Source organism: Solanum pennellii, chromosome 5 (assembly GCF_001406875.1).
Source record: "Solanum pennellii chromosome 5, SPENNV200".
Lineage (NCBI taxonomy): Eukaryota > Viridiplantae > Streptophyta > Magnoliopsida > Solanales > Solanaceae > Solanum > Solanum pennellii.
In genome coordinates this window covers 68,449,669-68,472,877 of record NC_028641.1, presented here as the reverse complement: position 1 = coordinate 68,472,877, position 23,209 = coordinate 68,449,669, and the positions used below count along the sequence as shown (strand labels likewise).

General features: G+C 36.5%; 1 protein-coding gene across 1 annotated transcript in view; it reads left to right on the top strand.

The window, feature by feature from the left end:
• Positions 1–17,984: 17,984 nt before the first annotated feature.
• The window catches only part of LOC107019670 (putative late blight resistance protein homolog R1A-3), a 12,346-nt gene continuing 7,121 nt past the window's right edge, over positions 17,985–23,209 (top strand). The window contains 3 exon segments of the mRNA XM_027916882.1: positions 17,985–18,041; positions 18,822–19,694; positions 21,000–21,005. Coding sequence (XP_027772683.1) covers positions 17,985–18,041; positions 18,822–19,694; positions 21,000–21,005 — 936 coding nt within the window.

Here is a 23,209-nt window from a genome sequence, read left to right as displayed (position 1 = left end):
TATATATATATAATTTTAAATCAACTTAAACAATCTTAGTTCATTATAATAAAATAATAACGAACTTAACTTTTCTCATTTAAAGTAATATAAATTCCGTGGGAGATTCGCTAACTGAAAACCATCACTGTGAGCCTAAGTGATGATACAAAATTTTATCTCACGCTGCCAAGGACCATCCTATACCTTGTCATCGGTATATGACCTTACTGAAAGTAGTGGATCCACTAACTTAACTTACGTGATCATCTAAAAAGTATGATTCGTTAATACCCATGATGGCTACATGGTTTTCATGGAGACTTGAGTTAATATGAAATCTCATCACCACATCGGTGTTTAATACTACTCTCTAATATACTTTAACTCATGCTTTTAAAATAACTTCCTTTCTTTGGGTTGAGATAATTTGCTCAATACTTCAGCTTTAAAAAGCTCTCTTAGGATCCATGTCTCTTTTTTCTTGTTCAAAACTCTTTTGGAAATCTTAGTTTCTTCTTTAACTTAAATGTGAAAACATTTATAGACTTTTAGGGAATACTTAGTCTCCTTATAACTTTTGAGAAATGAAACAACTCTCTACTTTTTGATTAACTTGAAAACTTGAGTCTTAATCAACTCTTAGGGAATACTTAGTTCCCTTATATTTCTTTGAAGAAAAGGCTTGAACTTTTACTCTTCACTTTAACTTGAAATTGGAGCCTTAAAATGAAGTTAAAACGTTTAATAGAGACTCTTGAAAACCTTTAATAACTTTGTTTTGACTTACTTTTTAACTTTTAGACTTAACTCTTAACAACTTTGACTTTGATCTTAACTTTCCTTGAACCGGATTAAAGATTCAAGGTTAACGATATAATTTTTATGGATAATTTCTTGATGTTTAGATGTACCTTAGAGTGTTGTAATCAACTACGAAACATGTGTACATCACTTAGGAAATAGTACAAAAAGATAGGGAATAATAGGGTGCGCAGGTTTCCATGGCGCTAAGAGAAGTGGGGGGGCCAGACCCCAAAATTCAAAGGCCAAGTTGTGGCACTCTGGCGCGGCGCACCAAGGCCTACGGACAGAGACTTTCTTGTGAAACTATGGGAGGCGCGGCGCCCTAGGGCCCTATGGACAAGCATTTCGACTTTTCCTCTACATTTTTCATCTCTAAAGCTCCATGAATCTTTCTCCAAACAATTAGGATCACTAATACCCTCAATACCCAATAGGTTTGACTCGAAAAACAACCCGGAAACACGAAACAAATCAACTTTAGACATGCAATAGCTCAACCAATAAGAATTCAAAGTTTTTTTTCAAGAAGATAACTTTTCATCATTCAGTCTACTCAAAATCGCTGAATTAAACAAGTTGGTGTATGGGTGAACTAACCCAACATGAAAAGATCTCACATACCTTAATAGAGATCACCCCTGATGAATTCCACTCACAATTCTTTGCTGTTCTTGGTGAAACCTTGATCTTTCTCCCTTTTCCTTATTCTCTTTTCTCTTCTCCAAGCTCTAAGCGTAAATTAACTTTTGTAATCTGAACCAAAACTTATTGTTACCCCAAATAAATCCCTAAAACGAAATAGAAAAAAAATGGGTGAAAAAACTAGTTTGCCTTTCCTCAAACCCGGATTGAAACCTTTCTCAATCCAACACCCAACTTCCGATAGGCATATCTCCCCCATACAACATCGAAAATGTGCAAACTTGGCGGTGTTGGAAAGATATATCCAAGGGCTTTCAAACCATATATAGAAGAACTTCTAAATCATCTTGATCTAGGAGTTATGGTCGTTTGAAAATGACCAAAACTCATTTCTTTAACTTAGAAAAATTTCCAGATTTTTTCCCTTTCTTTCCGAAAGTGATTATTTTTAGTTTTTTAGCTTATTCCTAGCTATTTTGAGTTACAGATGTTACAATATTTCCCCCTAGGTAATATTCATCCTCGAATGAGATTTCTTTCACTAAGTTGAGAATAGTAACATAAAGTGTAACACTTAACAACAAAAAGCAAGTAACAACATGCTTACTCCTAGTTTATAAAGTACTAAGAAGAGAATTAGTACCTTGATATGCATTCTCTCCGTATTCAAAGAGATTCATATCCTCCTGAGCTTCTCAAGTCGCTTCGTCAACAAATTGGTTCTTTCAAAGGACCTTGACTGATGCAACCTCCTTTATTCTCAACTTGTGAACTTGGCGATCTAAAATCTGAACCGGAATCTCTTTGTTGGATAATTTGTCCTTAATCCCAACATTTTCAGTAGGTACAATCAATGAAGGATCACCCATGAACTTCTTCAACACGGAGATTTCAAATACCGGATGAACCGATGATAACTCTTGTGGTAACTCCAACTCATAAGCTACATTACCAATTCACTTGGATATTCTATAAGGTCCAATATACACGGGACTAATTTTTCCCTTATTACTAAACCTCATAACAACCTTCATGGGTGAAACTTTTAAATATACCTAGTCGTCCACTTCAAACTCCAATGGCCTTCTCCTCGCATCTATGTAGGACTTTCGATGACTCTGTGTTGTTTTCAATCTCTCTTGGTTCACCTTCACCTTCTTTATAGATTGGTGAACTAGATCTGGTCCTATCAACCCTGCTTCACAAACTTCGAACCACCCAATAAGAGATCTGCACTTTCTCCCAGAAAGAGCTTCACATAGAGCCATTTGAATGCTCGAATGATAGCTGTTATTGTAAGCGAACTTAATGAGAGGTAGTTCATCATCCCAATTTCCCTTGAGATCAATCACACAAGCCCTCAACATATCTTGTAAGGTCTAGATAGTAGGGCCCATCCGTCTGAGGATGAAAAAAAGGCTTAAGATCACCTTTGAACCTAAACCTTTCTGGAAGGACTTCCAGAATTGAGCAGTAAATTGTGCACCTCTATCTGAAATAATGGAGACCGAAACTCCATGAAGTCTTACCACTTATTGAATTTACGATATAGCGTAATCCTCGACCAAACGGGTAGTCTTTACCAACAAAAAGTGGGCTAATTTTGTCATTCTATCGATAATTACCCAAATAGAATCATGCTGCCTGCGAGACCTTGGTAACCCTGTGATGAAGTTTATTTAATCATCTCCCACTTCCATTTTGGAAGTTATATATTCTGAGCCAACCTTCTAGTCTTTTGGTACTCTACTTTAGCTAGTTGACAATTCGGGCACTAGGTGACAAATCCGGCATTACCTTTCTTCATATCTTCCCACCAATATACTTCTCTCAAATCACGATACATCTTTGTATAACCCGAATGAATGGAATCTGTAGAGCTATTTTTTTTATGAACATTTGCCTTCAAGTCAAGCATAATGGGATTTTAGTCTTGCTTTTCTTTCACTTCTGACACTAATGATGATTCATCCCCGTTGATCATCACTATTTCTACTTTTGTGGAATCTGTAATTCAGACTCCTAAGCATGTCTATGCACGTCCTTGGATAGTTCCTTCTTTTATTCTTCTAGATGGGAGATACTATCCATAGACAACCTACTTAAGGCATCAACAACCATATAGGCTTACCTGGATGGTAATGAATTCTCATGTCACAATCCTTGAGCAATTATAATCATCTCCTTTGTCTGAGGTTAAGCTTCTTCTGAGTGAACACATATTGTAGGCTCTTATGATCATTGAATATATCAACATGAACATCATACAAATAGTGACGCCATGTATTCAAGGAAAAAACTATGGCAGCCAACTCTAAGTCATGGGTTGGTTAATTTTTCTCATGAACCTTCACAATTTGGAGGCATAAGCTATAAATTTACCATTCGAAATTAGAACATAGCCCAAACAAACTCTTGATGCATCGCAGTACACCACAAAACATTGAGTACCTTCGGGTAAGGTTAACACTGGGGTAGTAGTCAACATTTTTTTCAATTCCTTACAACTTTTCTCATAAGCTTCAGACTATTGAAATTTAATTGACTTTTGAGTTAACTTAGTCAAAGTAGACAAAATAGATGAAAACCCTTCATCAAACATTCTATAATAGCAAGCCAAACCTAAGAAACTCCTTATATCAGTTGGAGACATGGGTCTAGGCCAACTCTGAACTACTTCTATCTTTTGGGTATTTTCTTTAATTCCATCACCGAAAACTATGTGGCCCAAGAATGCTACAGACTAAAGCCAAAACTCACACTTGGGGAACTTGACACACAACTCGTTATCTTTCAAAGTCTGAAGTACTATTCTGAGGTAACTAGCATGATCTTCTTCATTCCTTGAATAAATTAGTATGTCATCAATGAAGACGATAACAAACATATCTAAATAAGGCTTGGAGACTATGTTCATAAGGTCCATGAACACCGCTGGTGCATTGGTAAACCCTAAAGACATGATAATGCCTATATTTGGTTTTAAAAGTTGTCTTTGGAATGTCACATTCCCTAACTTTCAACTAATGGTATCCAAATCTGAGATGAATTTGTGAAAAACAGGTGGCAACCTAAAGTTGATCGAAAAAATTATATATCCTTGGGAGAGGATACTTATTATTGATGGCAACCTTATTCAATTGGCTTTAGTCTATACACATCCTCATGAAACCATCTTTCTTTCTTACAAACCTGAGCGGAGTGCCCCAGGGTGAGAAACTTGGTTGAATGAAACCTTTATCTATGTTCTTTCAACTCATTTAACTATGCTGGTGTCATTCTATATGGCGGAATAGAGATAGCACGAGTATCTAGAATGATGTCTATGCTGAAATCTATTTCTCTCTCATGAGGTACTTCGGGTAGATCATGAGGATAAACTTTTGGAAACTGCTTTACTATAGAAACTGACTGAAGGTAAAGTACCTCAGCACTTGAGTCATTGACTCGGACTAAGTTATAGATACATCCCTTTGAAACTAACTTTATCGCCTTAAGGTACGAAATTAAACGACCCTTCGGAACTACTGAACTACTAATCCTCTCTAGGACTAGCTCGTTAGGATTTTGAAACTTGACAACTCGAGTTCTACAATCTATTGATGCATAACAAGTATGAAGCCAGTCCATACCTAGAATGACATCAAAATCTACCATGTCTAACTCCAGTAGGTCAACCATGGTGTTCTTGTGATTGATAGAAATAGGACAATCATAATAGACTCTTTCCGCTAGAATAGACTCTCCAACAAGGGTAGAAACACAAAAAGGTTCACAAACTTTCTTAGGAAACATCTCAAACTGATTTGCAACATAAGGAGTTAAAAAAGACAAACTTTCTCCTTGGTGTAGCAAAGCATAAACATCAAAAGTAAAGACTTTGATCATACTAATGAAAACATCTGCAGATATCTTTTGCTCTTAGCGGCTAGTGATTGCATAGAGGCACTTTGCCCTCCGCCAATGCCAGAAGTGGTTCCTCTAGGTGCAGCCCTGTCTGGTGGAGCAACTAATGAAGATTCGGCTCTGTCGCCCGGATTTCCATCACCTTTTTTGTTCTTAAAGCACTCCATCATGAAGTGACCCTCTTGACCACACTTAAAGAATCTGTCTGGTCATCACGACATTTACCTAACAGATGCAGGAGCCAAACTACCTGCCTGTGCCATACGTCCTTGAGACTACGCTGGTTTAGCTCTTAAGTTCTGCGTATTCTGGCCATGATGCTCACTTTTGTTTCTGGGTGCAGGAGCACTAGCAGATGACGGTGCAAACCCCTTTTGTTTCTGGAACTGTGGCTGATTTGAACCACCCTTCTGCTGACATACTCATTCTAAGTCTTAGCTTTCTTGTTTCTTTACTTTTATATATCCTTCAGCTTCTCCTCTTCAACTTGCTGCACATAAACTATCAATCGGGATATGTCCATGTCACCGATCAGCATTGCAACTCTGCCCTTTTTTCTTGATACACGGCCCAAGCCACCGACAAACAAGCTCATTCTGCTCCTCATGTCCTTAACCATTTTGGGAGCATAGCGGGACGGCTGGGTGAACTTCAACCCTTATTCATATACACTCAAGGAGTCCTATTTTAGTGTAAGGAACTCTCGTACCTTAGTTTCTTTCAGTTCTCAGGGAAGGAAATGCCCCACGAAAGCCTCTTCAAAGCAAGCCCAATCGTGATGTGATGCATCCTCATCTCTGCCCTCCTTCCACTGATCAAACCAAGTCCTAGGCACATTCTTCAGTTGGTATGCAGCTCAATCGACTCTTTGAACATCAAAAACATGCATCACATCAAAAACCTTCTTCAACTCTTCCACAAAGTTTTTCAGATCCTCAGTAGTGCTCGAACAGGTGAAACTGGAAGGATTCATTCTCAAGAATTCACGAATCCTCGAGGTGTCAACATCTTCTTGTCGATATCCTCTCTATTGCATGACTTGGTTAGTCACCGCTTGGCTTAACATCCAGATAGATAGCCTCACGGAACTCAGCATTGGTGACTTCTCCTTGAGGTTGCACATTTGGTGCATTCAGTACCTTTGCTCCTCTACATTCCTTCTAGCTGGACGACCTCTTGCTACTTTTTGTGAAGGCATGGTTATCTGAAACACGTGCAAGCACGAATTAGAGAGAGACTTTTAGAGATAAACTTTAACGTACGAAAAGGAATATGAAAGAAATTAAGGAAATTCCTAAATGTTGTAGCCTTCTAATAATAGATGTGGTGTGCTTCACGCCTATGACTAGGAATCTACAGACACTGCTTCATAGACGCCCTACGACACTTAAACTCTGTTCTATGATACCAAGTTTGTCAGACGCCGAGTCTACACCTGGACATGTCCGACACCCAATAACCATTGCTGGCCTTGAGCGAACCCTTGGCCTCGCTTACTGAACTCAGTAGAAGACTTAACTTAATCATAAAGCAATAAAACATCCTCAAATGAATTACTTAAACAAAATAGTTTTTCCAAAGTGGCATTTAAGTTTCATGATAAAGTATCCGTGATAAAAAGAGACTCAACTGAGCAAACTGACTGACTATTTGTCTATGAAGCCTCTATAATACTAGGATGAGTTTTGGGACAAACCACACAATGTTCTACAAACAAAAAGACTGGAAAGCGATAAAAGAGTCCTCTAAAACGCAAGGAGGCTTACCACTGACTCTGAGTGCTCAAACTGGATCAACGAGGCGCTAGATGCTGATCCAGGTTAAATATGTCTGTATCATAAGATGATGCAGGCCAACTGATATCAGTACATTGAATGTATGAGTATGTGAGTTGCAATTCTAACATAACTTAAACTTGAAAGGAGTAAGGAGGAGCACTTACCTTTGCTCATCTCAATTCATGCATACTTAACTCAATATATATAAGGCATTAAAACACATGTGATATAAATATATATGAAACTTTAGAAAAACTGAAACAATCTTAGTTCATTAAAATAAAACAATATCGAACTTAACTTTACTCATTTAAAAGTAATATAACTTATGTGGGAGATTCTCTAACCGACAACCATCACAGTGAGCCTAAGTGATGATACAACGTTTTACCACATCCTTCCAAGGACCATCCTATACCTTTCCATCGATATAGGACCTTACTTAACTTAGTGGATCCACTAGATTAACTTACGTGATCATCTAAAAAGTAAAACCCATTAATACCCATGATGACTACATGGTTTTGATGGAGACTTTGTTAATATGAACTCTCATCCCCAAATCGGTGCTCAATATTACTCTCAAAATATGCTTCTGCTCATATTTAAAAATAACTTCTTTTCTTTGGGTTGAGATAATTTGCTCAACACTTTATCTTTAAAAAGCTCTCTTTGGATTAATGTCCCCTTTTTCTTGTTCAAAACTCTTTTGGAAATCTTGGTTTCCTCTTTAACATAAATGTGAAAACATTTAGACTTTTAGGGAGTACTTAGCCCATATATAACTTTTGAGGAATGAACTCAACTCTCTACTCTATGCTTAACTTGAAAACTTGAATTTGAATCAACTCTTAGGGAATACTTAGTTCCCTTGTATTTCTTTGAAGAAAAAACTCTAACTTGTACTCTTCACTTTAACTTGAAATTGTAGCCTTAAAACAAAGTTAAAATGTTTAGTAAAGAATCTTGAAAACCTTTAAGAACTTTTCTTTGACTTACTTCTACTTTTAAACTTATCTCTTAACTTTTTTGACTTTGATCTTATCTTTCCTTAAATTGGATTATGGATTCAAGGTTCGTAATCTCATATTTATGGATTATTTCATAATTTTTAGATGTACCCTAGATTGTTGGATTAAACTAGGAAACATGGGTACATCACTTAGGAACTAGTACAAAAAAGATGGGGAATGAATGGGTGCACAGGCGTCCTTGGCGTTCTCAGAGGCGTGGGGAGCCAAGCCAAAACTTCAGAGGTCAAGTTGGGGATCTATGGCTGGCGCGCCACCCCAAGTCCCTACGGACAGAGACTGTCCTGTGGGGCTATGGGAGGCGCGACGCTCCAGGGTAGTACGGATAGGCCTTTTAACTTTTCTTCTTCGTTTTTCATCTCTAAATCCTCTAAACCTTTATGGTTCTTTCCACTAACACTTAGGATCACCAATACCCAATAGATTTGACTCAAAAAACAACCCGAAAACACGAATCAAATCAATTTTAGGCATGCAACAACTTAACCAACAAGAATTCAATGATATTTTTCAAGAACTTCACTTTTCATCATTCAATCTACTCAAAATCGTTGAATTAAACAAGTTGGTGTGTGGGTGAACTAACTCAACACGAAAAGATCTCACATACCTTAATAAGGATCACCCTTGACGAATTCCACTCACAATTCTTTGGCGTTCTTTGTGGAACATTGATCTTTCTCCCTTTTCCTTCTTCTCTTTTCTCTTCTCAAAGCCCTAAAAGTAAAATAAATTTTCTAATCTTAACTAAAACTTATTTTTATCCCAAATAAGTCCCTTAAATGAAATAGGAAATAAATGGGTGAAAAGACTAGTTTGCCCTTCCTTAAACCTAGATTGGGACCTTTCTCAATCCAACAACCCAACTTCCGATAGGCGTATCTCACTTATACGATATCGAAAATGTGCAAAATTGGCGGAGTTGGAAAGTCTCTCCAAGGTCTTTCCAAGAATATAAAGAACTACTTCTAACTCATCCTGAGCTAGGAGTTGGTCGTTTGAAAATGACCTAAACTCACTTCTAAATCTTTGAAAACTTTCCAGATATTTTCTCTTTCTTTCCAAAAATGATTATTTTTAGCTTCTTATCTTATTCCTAGCTATTTCAAGTTACGAGATGTTACCTAGGTGATCATCCCAATTACCTTTGAAATAAATCAGACATTCCCTCAACATATCCTCTAAGTTCTGAATATATAGTGTGCTCTGCTTGCTCATCTGTCTGAGGATGAAAGGTCGTGCTTAAGTTTACCTTTGAACCCAAGTCTTTCTGAAAAGATTTCCAGAACTGTGCTGTAAATTGTGCACCTCTAACTGAAATAATGGAGACCGAAACTCCATGACGTCTTAACACTTCTTGAAGATAAAACTTAGCATAATCTTCTACCGAATGGGTAGTCCTTACCGACAAAAAATGGCCTGGTTTTGTTACTCTATAGATAATCACCCAAATAGAATTTTGTTGTCTGTGAAACCTCGATAAACTTGTGATGAAATCCATATTAATGATCTCTCACTTTGATTCCGCAAGTTCTATATTCTGAGACAAACCATCGAGCCTTTGATGCTCTACTTTAACTTGTTAACAATTTGAACACTTAGCAAAAAATTCTGCAATGCCCTTCTTCATGCTACTCCACCAGTACATTTCCCTCAAATCGCGATACATCTTTGTGGAACCTGATTGAATGGAGTATCTGGAGCTATGATCTTCCTCCACAAATCGCGATACATCTTTGTGGAACCTGATTGAATGGAGTATCTGGAGCTATGATCTTCCTCCATGATCCTCTGTTGGGGTTCATACACCATAGGCACATACCGTCTACCTTGATATCTCAATACACCATCTCCCACTTGTTCAAAAGCTAATACCTTTTGCTTAAGAAGGTTTTCCTTTAATTCATGAAAAATGAGATCTTGGTCCTATGTTTCTTTAACTTATGATATTTAGGATGATTAAGCCACATTTATAACCACTACTCATCCTTCGGTGGAATTCATTAATCCGACTCCCAATCGTGCAAGTCTATGCAAATCTTTGGCTAGTTCTTTCTTCTCTTGCTCAAGATGCGTGGTACTACCCATAGACAACCTGCTTAAGGAATCAGCAACAATATTAGCCTTACGTAGGTGTTAAAGAACACTTATGTCATAATCCTTGAGCAATTCTAGTCACCTTGTTTGTTGACATTAAGCTTCCTCTGAGTGAACACATATTGCGGGCTCTTGTCGCCAGTGAATACATCAACATGAACCCTATTAAAATAGTGATGTCATATCTTCAAGGCGAATACTAATGCAGCCAACTGTAAGACATGAGTAGGATAATTCTTCTCATTAATGTTCCACTGTCAGGAGTCATAACCTATAACTTTGTCATTCTGCATTAACACACAACCCAAACTAACTCTAGATGCATCAAAATACACCCCAAAACCTTGAGGACCTTTCGGTAAAGTCAAAACTGGGGCAGTAGTCAACCTCTTCTTCAATTCCTTCAAACTTTTCTCACAAGCTTCACACCATTGAAACTTAATTATCTTCTGAGTTAACTTTGTGAAAGTGGAGGAAATAGACGAGAACCCCTGTACAAACTCTATATAACAGCCAGCTAAACCCAAGAAACTCTTAATATTGGTTGGAGATGTGGGTCTAAGTCAATTATGCACTACCTCAATTTTCTGAGTATCAACTTTAATTCCCTCTCTAGACACTATGTGGCCTAAGAATGCCACAACTTAAGCCAAAACTCACATTTAGAGAACTTAGCATATAACTCCTTATATTTCAAAGTCTGAAGAACTATTCGGAATGACTAGCATGATCTTCTTCCTTTCTTGAATAGATTAGTATGCCATCAATGAAGACGAGAACAAATATGTCTAAATTAGGTTTGAAGACCCTATTCATAAGGTCCATGAATGTTGTCGTAATATTACTTAAACCAAACGACATTATGAAGAACTCATAATGACCATATCAGTTTTTGAATGTTGTCTTGGAATATCACATTCCCTTACTCTCAACTCATGGTACCCTAACCTGAGGTCAATTTTTGAGAAAGAGGAAGCACCCTAAAGTTGATCTAATAAATCATCAATCCTTGGAAGAGGATACTTGTTCTTGATGGTAACATTGTTAAATTGACGATAATCTATATACATCCTAAGGGAACCATCTTTCTTTCTCAAAAATACGGCCGGAGCGCCCCGAGGTGAGACACTTGGTTGAATAAAGCTCTTATCTAGAAGGTTTTTTAACTGTTCTTTAAGCTCTTTTAACTATGATGGTGCCATTCTGTATGGCGGAATAGATATAGGATGAGTATCTGAAAGAACATTTATAATGAAGTTTATCTCTCGAGGGACAGTGGGAAGATCATTTGTAAAGACTTCTGGAAACTCTTTTACTACTAAAACTGACTTAATAGGTGGTATCTCAACACTAGAGTGATTAGCTCAGACTAATTGATACACACACCCCTTAGAAACTAACTTCCTAGCCTTAAGGTACGAAATGAGATGACCCTTAGGCACTGTTGACTGTTTTTTTCCACTCTATAACTGGTTAACTAGGAAACCGAAGTTGATTACTCGAGTTATGCAATATGTTGATGCATAAAAATCATGAACAGTCCATACCTAGAATGCCATGAAACTCTACCATGTCTAACTAAACTAAGTTAACCATGGTACTCTTGTGATTGACGGAAAATGTACAATCATGATAGACTCTCTCTACTAGAATAGACTCACCAACGGATGCAGAAACACTAAAGGTATCAAGATGTTTCTTTGAAAAAACATCAAAATTGAAGACTTCGATCATACTTGTGACAAAGTCTGGAGAATCCTCTTACTCTCAACGAATAGTGATAGCATAAAGACAGTTTCCTTCTCTGTCTGCCTCTAAAGTTCATTTAGATACAGCTCTATTTTATGAAGCAACTGAAGTAGAATTTTCTCTATTACGCTTTTTACCATTTCTCTGCCTTTTTTACTACACTCTCTTATAAAATGACCATGGTAGCCACACTTGAAGCAATCAGTGAAGCTATCACGACACACCCTTGAGTTGATCTTACTACACTTGGCACATGCAGGAGTCTTAGTACCCCCCTTGTGCCTTACTACCTTGCAAATGCGCTGGTCTAGCTCTGAAGTTTTGAGAATTATGACTATTGTACACACATGGTTTATTGGTGGAGGTGGACTAGCATATGATGGAGTAGGTCCTTTCTGCTTTTGTTAGAAAGAATATCAGTTCACATTATTCCTTTGTTGCCCAAACTCATTCTTTATGTATTATCCCTCTTATCCATAAACTGTTATCTATCCCTCAGCCTTTCCTCCTCAACTTATTGCACAAGTATCATCAGCCTTGCTATTCCCATATCATAACATTGCAAACTTGCATTCCTTACTCAAAAGACGAGACAACACAACTAGAAACAAGTTTGTTCTACTCCTCATGTCAACAACCATCTCTTAGATTCTCTTAGATCACGGGGAAAGAAATGCCTCATGAAGGAACTCTAGACCATAGGCCAAGTCACAATCAGTTATGCGTAAGCACGAGTTAGAAGAAATTGTATAGAGATGAATTGTAGTGAGTATAAAAAAGTGAAGAAATTTCCTAAATATTGCAGCCTTTTAATTATAGATGTGGAGCCCTTCATACCGATAACTAGGAATATACATACACATCTTAATAGACTCTCTAGAACTCTTGAATTTTGTGCTCTGATACCAAGTTTGTCACCCCCGATCCTACACCCTAGGCGTGGCTGGCACTCGAGACCATTGGTCGTACCAAGTGAACCCTTGGCCTAGCTACTTACTCAACAGAAGACTTAAACTCAAAAATATAAGTTCATGTAATAAATTGGAATGTTATAAAAGTACATTCAACTGGCCATTATGGAAATCTCAAGTCTCAACATGGAATAATGACAATGAAAGACTAAGAACTAACATCTGACTCGCTACGAAGCCTCTAAAACAAAGAGGGATGTTGGGACAAACCCCACAACATCCTAATGAGCTAAAACAAGAAAGCAATGAAAATGGATCCTCTAGAAGCAAAGAGGCTTAGTGCGTCGAATGTCTATCCTAGTTACCTATGTCTGCACATAAGACGATGTAGGCCAATTAGCATTAGTACATTGAATATACGAGTATGCGAGTTGGAATGCTGATACAACATAGGCTTGAGAAGAAAATCTGAAGAACTTACCTGGTTCGACTCTACTCTACAAGACTGAACTCATTTTAATATAAATCAATTCTAAAACAAGTGCAATATAAGGCAAAATTGTTTAAACATGATTTGAATATGTATGCAAATATACAATAAAATTCTGAGATGTATGTAAAAATACAAATACCTGTGTATATAAAATACATTTAACTTCTATGGAGTTTCTCTAACCGACAACTATCGCTTAAAAGCTATAGTGATGATACATCATTTTGCCTTATCCTGCTAGGGTAGTCCTATAACTTTCCATTGGTATAGAACCTAAACTACTAAGTGGATCTATTAGTCTATGCTAAAAGTCACTAAAGGAATCATCTAAAAAGTTTTAATCTTTTTCAACCCATGGTGGTTACATGGTTTATGGAGGTTCGGAATTTTCTGAACTCTCCCCCATATCTGTTCTCAATATTATTTCCAAATATACTAGCTCTTTATGTTTAAAACATAATTTCTTTCAGTAGTTTGAGATAATTTCTCAAAACATCGTTTAAAGGCTATCTTGAAAATCTCAATTTTCTCTATTGCTTAACTGTGAAAGCATTTACTCTTTATTGAAAACTAGTTCAAAGGCTCTTTTGGAAATCAGGGTATCCTCTTTACTGAAAAACTAGCTCAAAGGCTATCAAAGCTTCCTCTTTACTAAAAACTAGCGCAAAAGCTCTTTTGGAAATCAAAGTTTCCTTTCTTGTTCAAATGTGGAAACATTTTAAATTCTTTGGGAATACTTAGTCCCCATATACTACTTTGAAGAACTAAACTTCAAATCTAAACTCTTTTATTCTTTACTCATCTTGAACTTTAAGTCTTAAAACTAATATAAAAGCATTTGCAAAATATTTCTTCAAAAAGACTCTAAGGACTTCCCAGACTAGGCTCTTAACTATCCTTGAATTTGAAGTTATGGATTCAAGGTTGTAATTCATGTTTTTGAATGATTTCTATATGTTTAGAAGTCATTTAGAGTAGTTTGAATAATTAGGAAGTGTAATAAACTTTAGACGGACTGAAGGATGGGCGCATCCGGGGGCCACCGCGCCAGCCCCAAAGTTCAAAGGGCCCATTTGGGTGCACTACAACCCCAGGCCCTCTGGCGCAGATGGGGCGCGCCACGCCTGACCCTCTCAGGTATGCCTTACGAAATTTTCCTCTAATTTTGACCTTAAATTTTTTTTTAATTCGATTCCTTTTCTCAAATCACTTTCAATTCATGTACCTACATCATCTACACAGGGATTTAACCCAATGAACTCAAGAAACAACACTTTTACATCAAGAAACTCCAAAATCTCAGCTCATGTTCAAGAACGAAAGCAATCAAGAACAACCTACAAGAATATTCAAATTCCGATCTTTTTAGAACTAATTCATACTGAATCAAACATGATTTGTATGTGAGTGAACAAACCCAATTATGGAAAACTCACATACCTTTTTAGGGATCACCTGCAACGAAATCAACAAGTTAAACTTCGACGATCTTAATGAATCTTTGAACGCCCTTCTCCTTTCTCCTCTTTTCTCCTCTCACAAAACCCTAACTCTTAAACTGATATAATTCATCTTAGACCCCTAACTTAATTACCAAAAACGAAATAAATTAATAGGGGAAGGAAAAGACAAACCACCCCTTCAAAATCTAGATTGGACTTTCCTTATTTCAACAACCCACCTTCCAAAGGGCATAACTCACTCATACGAACTATGAATCGCGCAAATTCGGCGACATTGAGAAGATTGGCTAAAAACTCACTTTTTTCTAAGTTGACTAAAAACTCATTTTTTTTCTAGCTTAAGTAAATTTTCTGATTTTTAATTATTTCCAAAGATGGTTATTTCGAGTTCTCAGCTTCTTCCTATCTTATTTTGAATTGCGAGATGTTACAAAAAGCCCCTTAGATATTGATCAAGAATCTGAACAACCTAGCAATGCACAAGAAGAGGTGAAAGAGAAGAGAAAAAGAAGAAAAAAAAAGCAATCTAGCAATGCTGATGGTGATTCTTGATTGCCGGCTGGATGGGAAACGATTGTAAAATATCGCAAAACGGGTAAACTTGCAGGCTATATTTATAAGGTAACTAAATCAATTTTTTTTGAGTCTTTGTTATAATTTATATATATGACTAACATTTATTTTGAGTTGATTTCTAATCCAGTTCCATTTTATCTTTATGATATACAGCCTTATAAGGACGACCTAGGTGCAAACGAAACTTTTCGATCAAAAAAAGAAGCTACTGCATATATTGAGGAATAAAATCGTTCGAAGCTGACAGGTTATACTACCTTTATGGCAAATCCTCCTTTCTCATTTTGCTAACATTTCAGTTCTCTATGAGGATTCTTATTATTTTTGAGTAAATATTGTGAAATCACAATGTCTTAATTTGTTTCTTTTTCTTCCTGTATGATCAACGATTTTAGTTTTTTTTTTTTGTTCCTTCAATTTCTAGGGGTAAATTGTTTTTAGAAACACTGAACAAAGTGTTCAAGCTGGCAAGAGTTTGAATAAGTTATACATTATAAATATATACTAGAATTTTTTTTCTTATTTTAATTATCACTCTCATCCTATTTTGAAGTTTTTTTAATTTTGAAAATACTAACAAGACATTTTTCTTTTCAGCTGAACACATGCAACCTATATCGATCAGCGATCAAGTTATTACGTCTGAAATTAGTGGGACTAGCGGAGATGTGGTGTTAAATGCAAACAACCTGATCAAAGTAGGAGTAGAATTTTCTATTTGGAGATGATTAAATATATTTATTAATGTGGCTTAGCCATATTGGTTCTTGTTAATGAATGATAATTTAATGATCATGATTTACTATATGTATTTTGTCCAAATATTATGAACAGATTTGTGTATTCTATTTTTATTTATTAGACTTTTAGCATGTATGTCATGTATTTCATCGAAAATTTTTATGTTTTTCTTGAACAGATATCTGAATGGAGAAATCTATTTTTAAGGACATTTATTAAATAATTAAAGTATGCTCAAATTTCAAAAATTTTATGCTGTTATTTTAAAGATGGTCGAACTCATAAACAGATCCCTAAACTTTTTAGATTTTTCCCTTGAGATACCTCAACTACGTCATTTTTCTATTGAATCATTCACCACCCAAAATTTGTTACTTTTAAACACTGTTGGTTGATTTTGATCGGTTGTTCTATTGTAAATGTCTTCAACTGTGTTCGTATTGTAATGATTTTGATTAAAGGGATGAAGACAAACTGTGTGTTAGTCTCATTTATTTTTTTATGTGTTCAAAATAACTTGAAGTAAAACACAATTATTCTCAAACAGTGTCAACATCAATAGGACTAATGAGTTCTGGAACAACACATGTATCCTCTATCAATACCCGTCACAAAATCTGGTTTCACATCAGCCAACGGTGTTTAAAAGGATCAAATTATGGGTGGTTTAATGATTCAATAGGAAAATAACATAATTAAAGTACTTGAGGAGAAAAACCTTACAATTTTAGGATCTGTTTATATATTTGGCATTTAAAAACATAAGCTTAGTATTAAATAGAATCTTCATGGATGAAAAAATAGAAAAATAAACCAAGTTGTAAATACTTGCATTATGTTATTCTCGGTATCAACTGTAAACTTAATTAAATAGCCGGAAAAACTGACATTGTGTCTTTCCATATTTATAGTTTTTTTTGTTGTGGTAAGTCTTCACCAAAGTATATGGTAGAGCTTGACTTAACCCCTACAATACATGTATATTAAATTCAAAGATATGAAATGATGAAAAATTGTTTATATATGGTCAGTTCTTTTTGCTTCCCATTTTTGAAGTCTTCACATGAATTAATTACTTATTTGTTATTGTCTATTATAATGAATAACTGAAAAGCATCACAGTTATATTTTATTGTGTTCCGTTAAACTTTGATAATAAGAATCTAAAAATGCAGTAATTTTTTTAAATACTTTTCAAAGTTTAACCAAGTCATCATCATCCTATTTTGAATATCGTTTGGTGCTAAGATAAATATACATTTGTGGTGTTTTATTAGCAAGTTTGGTAGAAATTTATATATTTCTTCTATGTGCCTTTGCTAATTTCATTGAAGGCATTGCATGTGTTTATTTATTAATTTTTCAACCAACAAACTTTTGATATATTTATATATACCATCAGAGACTTCATCATAATTAGCTTCACATAGTTCTTATTTTATGACAAGTACAGCATACATCAATTAATTCAATGAAAATATAATAGGTAAAATTATTATTGTTAATTTAACATTTTCTATTTTATAACTCAAACTTTTAAATACGTAAAATATTTATAATTTGATATAGGACAAACACACGTTCTTAGATTACTTCAATTGAGATTTGAGAAGTCAATGGATTATTAAATTAGGTGGCCTTTCAAGTTTGTCTTTGGCCAATTAATTAATCCTTGGACCATTTTCTCAACTTAAGGTATGATTATTGAAGAATATTTGGGTTTTAATACTTTCTGTTTACAGATTAGTATTTGCTAGACATTTTTGGTGTTAATTAGTAGAGTAATTGTTCAGATTTTGAGAATCGCATACATGGAAATAGGAAAAGAAAATGAAGGAGAAATCGAGAAATTAGCAAGCAACTCATTGGTATGTTATTGTCTGTTGTTTCTTGTACCTCTATTAGTATATTGTTTTGTTGTAGTTTTTGCTCTGTTTGTTACTATCTTTTATTTTTGTAATTGTCTGTCGTTTCTTGTATTTCTGTTACTTCCTTTTTGGGTTGGATTGTTTTTCTTGAGCGGGATCTATTGGAAATAGTTTGTACTTTGAAGGTATGTGTTAGGTTTGCATATGCTCTAACTTAGATCCCATTACATTGGGTATTGTTGTTCATGTATTGACTTGGTTGATTATTTGTTTTGTTTATCTTGCTATTCTATTATCGTTATTTTATTTCCACCCTTCTTTGATTACATCCAGAGTAACATGCTATTTATTTAAAGAACTGCTCTTTGATTTCTCATAGTCATTTTAAGAAGACAGTTGAAGATCTTTGAAACTTGTGATCGATCCCTCATCTGTTGATGAATAGCCTAGGATACTCTAGACACATTACATTTTGTTGTTGTTGATAAGATAAGATAAGAATTGCAGAGTAAACAGATATTAGTAAGGTCTGCGTACACTCTACCATCTCTTGACCCCATTTTGTGGGATTACACTGGGTATGTTGTTATCGTTACATTTAATTTGAAGGTTTCATAGGATGGAGTTCTGTTGTGTTAAAAAAAGATAGTTAGTTGGGTCATGGAGCGGATAAGTAAAGTGGTTTTAGTCGATGTATTTTTTTACTTTTTGGAACAATTTTCATTAGTTGAGTGACTTTATGAGAAATCTAACTCTCGGTGTACACATTTGGTCTTTTAGCAGGTATCATCTGCTGTACTTCGCAAGGACATTGTCGATCTTCAGAATTTCGTAGAGAGGTTAAAGAATAAAGAAGATCAAATTGTTCTCGACACGGATCAAACTGAAAAGCTGAAATTTTTGTTGGCATGTTTACAGCTATTTTATTACATGTTGGATGGTCGAAATGCTGAAATGTCTTGCATATCATATGAGGTTCATGAACTGGTTCAGTCACTTTTTGATCAGACTGGAGATATCACAAGTTCTAAAATCGCAGAGCATCATCATTCTGAATCAAGTGCCACCATGACTGAGGATCAGTTGGTTGAACTTTTGGACGTGCTCCTCGTGATTCTCCATAACCTACCCAAGGTTTATGCTGAGTTGATTTTCCCGTCAATGAGTCAATATGAGCTTCTTCAGAATGCATTTGGAAATTTAAGAGATTTCTATGCGCTGAAAGTAAATGGTTGTGTTGAGTATGAGACAATCGAATATGTCTTACCGCATGTCTTACCGCAGTTTCAACTTATAGCGGATATTGTAGGACACTTCTGTTTTGTCCTTTTGTCTTACCAACTTGATAAAACAGATGGAGAAGATGACAATGAACTTTTAGTCTCTAAAGTCAATTCCATGATAATCTATCTACTTTTGAAGATAAATCCGGTATTACTGGATGTTATGCACATATGTGGTACAAATTTGAAAACTTCAAAGTCGGAAGAAGTTGGACGCCTCATTAAGAAGCTCCTAGAAGCCTCTCCAGATCTTCTAATAGAATATCTGATTCATTTACAAGAGCACGTGATTAATGTTATTACTCCTAGCACCTCAGCTCGAAACATTCATGTCATGATAGAGTTCCTATTCATTATTGTTAGCGGAAACGTGAAACTAAAGAACAAGGAAGAACAACAATATTTAACGTGGTTCGGATCAAAATGATCCTACGTCCACCAAAGAACAACTGCACCAATATTTATTTCACTATACAAAGAATATAAGTGAAATACTACAAGAGAGAGAACACAATGCCTTAGAAGGTGAGAAGGCAAGTGAAAGGATGATTTGAAAATGAATTAAGAGCTACCTATTTATAGCAATAAATTCATCCTATTGATGTCATCCATGACATCACTATGTGTCAAAATTGTCAAGGTTAAGATAGCAAACCATTTTATGGTTTGCCTAACTTTCACCTACCAAGATACAATCTTTGACTTGTATTTTGTACTAATTATCTTCCTACCAAATATTCATATTAATTCATCTTCCATTTAGTTTGATTCCACAAGAACCAAAACCAACTCTTTCAATCTCCACCTTGGTTTGTGTTCCAAGCATGCGTATAAACAACTCCGGCCAAAACTTCTAAGCTTACTGGGCAATCCCATTGTAAGAAACAAGAAGAATCAAACCTTTGTTGAACATACCAGCTCCACCTAGCAGTTGTTCTCTTAGAGTTGCATCATACTCCCGCCAAGTCCTTGCAGTGTGCAAACTTGGCAAGCGGGACTATTTTGGTCAACATGTCTGCAGCGTTATCGTCTGTGATAACCTTCTCAACCTTGATAGCTCCCTTTTCTACGACATCTCGAATAAAATGAAATCTGACATCAATGTGTTTGGTGCGCTCATGAAATCTTTGATTTTTAATCAAATGAATAGCACTTTGACTATCACATTTTAGAATTGATTTAAGCTGAGCTGAACTCAATTCTGCCACCAAACCTTTCAACCAGATAGCTTCTTTCACTGCCTCCGTTGCTGCCATATATTCTGCCTCTGTTGTAGACAAAGCGACAATCGACTGTAAAGTCGATTTCCAACTAACGGCACTGCCAACGAGAGTAAAGATGTATCCAGTTGTGGACCTCCTTCGATCAAGATCCCCTGCATAGTCAGAATCAACATAACCGAGAATTGAAATACCTTCACTTTTCCGAAAGGTTAGGCCAACATCAGGAGCTCCTTTGAGATATCTCAATATCCACTTGACAGCTTCCCAATGCCTTTTTCCTGGATTTGCCATGTACTTGCTTACTACACTTACAGATTGGGCAATATCTGGACGTGTGCATACCATAGCATACATAATGCTACCAACTGCACTCGCATAAGGAACCTTTGACATATGCTCCACCTCATCCATAGATTGAGGCATTTGTAACTCTGAAAGCTTGAAATGAGAAGCTAAAGGTGTACTTACAGGCTTGCTCATATCCATATTGAATCTTTCAAGAACTTTTCGGATGTACCTCTTCTGAGAAAGATGTACAACACCATTTTCTCTTGAAATTTCCATTCCAAGGATTTTCTTTGCAACTCCTAGATCCTTCATGTCAAATTCCTTGCTCAACAGTTTCTTCAAAATATTTATCTCTGTGATGTTGTTAGCAGCAATAAGCATATCATCAACATACAACAAAAGATAAATCATAGAGTTACCAGACATCTTCTTGTGATACACACAACTATCAAATGCACTCCTCGAAAATCCATGTGTAGTCATGAATGCATCAAACCTCTTGTACCACTGTCTAGGGGATTGCTTCAAACCATACAAAGACTTCTTCAGTTGGCATACATGGTCTTCTTTTCCTTCAGCTAGGAAACCTTCAGGCTGATCCATATAGATTGTCTCTTCTAGATCACCATGTAAAAAAGCAGTTTTGACATCAAGCTGTTGAAGCTCTAAATCAAATTGTGCAACCAATGCTAGCAGCACGCGAATTGAGCTATGTTTCACGACTGGAGAAAAGATCTCATTGTAGTCAATTCCCTCCTTCTGACTGAAACCCTTTGCAACCAATCTCGCCTTGAACCTAGCAGCTTCCACTTCTGGAATACCTTCTTTCTTTTTGTAGACCCATTTGCATCCAACTGTCCTCATCCCCTTTGGCCTTTTAACTAAGACCCATGTCTCATTTCTGTGAAGAGACTCCATCTCTTCCATCATGGCCAACTGCCATTGTGCAGCATCTTTGCAAGAAGTTGCTTCAATATACGAAGAGGGCTCGAGATCCTTAATCTCTTCTTCTGCAGCTACGAACGCTTGTGCAATCAGATTTTCTTGCTCTATAAGACGTTCCGGTTTCCGTATCCGCCTTTTGTCCCTTCCCTTCGCAATTGTGTATGGTTCATTGGAAGCAAGTTCTTCTGCATCTTTTGACTCATCACTTTGAGTCTCTTGATCCCGTTTCTTGGTAAGCTCCACCGGTAGCTCCACCTGCTCGTTGTTCTCGTTTCTAGATAACTCCATAGAAACTTTACGAGGATCAAGTATAGAGGATTCATCAAAGGTAACATCTCTACTAACTACAAATTTGAGTAAAGACAAACACCATAGTTTGTACCCTTTTACTCCATCAACATACCCTACGAATATGGCCTTTTTAGCCCTTGGTTCAAGCTTACCTTCATTAACATGATAATAAGTTGGACACCCAAATATTCGCAAGTATGAATAGTTAGAGGGTTCACCTGACCAGACCTCATTCGGAGTCTTAAAGTCAATCGCTGATGCTGGAGACCGATTGACAATATGAGAAGCAGTATGAACTGCTTCAGCCCAAAATACTTTGGACATCTTAGCTTGTAAGAGCATACAACGAGCCTTCTCAAGAAGAGTTCTGTTCATTCTCTCGGCAACTCCATTCTGCTGTGGTGTGTGCCTGACCGTCTTATGCCTTGCGATCCCATGAACCTTGCAGAAATCATTGAACTCTTCACTGCAAAACTCCAAGCCATTGTCCGTGCGAAGATACTTGATTTTCCTCTCAATTTGATTTTCAACCAAAATCTTCCACTCTTTAAATGCTTCAAAAGCATCACCTTTTGTCTTCAGGAAACGCACCCAAACCTTTCGTGAAAAATCATCAATGAATGTGAGAAGATACCTCTTTCCTCCCTTTGATGGAAGCTTAGAGGGACCCCATAAATCTGAATGGATGTAGTCTAGCACCCCTCCCGTCTTGTGCTTGCCAGTGCTGAAGCTGACCTTTTTCTGCTTCCCTAAGACGCAGTGCTCACAAAATTCAAGTGTGCTGATCTTCTCACCATTCAAAAGGTTGCGGTTGCTCAACATCTCCAATCCTCGTGCGCTCATATGGCCTAGTCTCATGTGCCATAATTTTGCCTTGTCATCATTAGATAACTGCACTGTAGATGCATTTACAGAGCCAATAATGGTGCTTCCCGCAAGTGTGTAGAGGCCATCCTCCAGCTTGGCCTTCAACATGACTAAAGACCCTTTAGTCACTTTCATAGTTCCTCCTTCACTCATGTACTTATAGCCTTGTTTATCTAAAGTACCCAGGGAGATCAAATTCTTCTTTAGATCAGGAACATGATGGACTTCTGTAATAGTCTTCATGATTCCATCATGGCAGCGAACATGAACT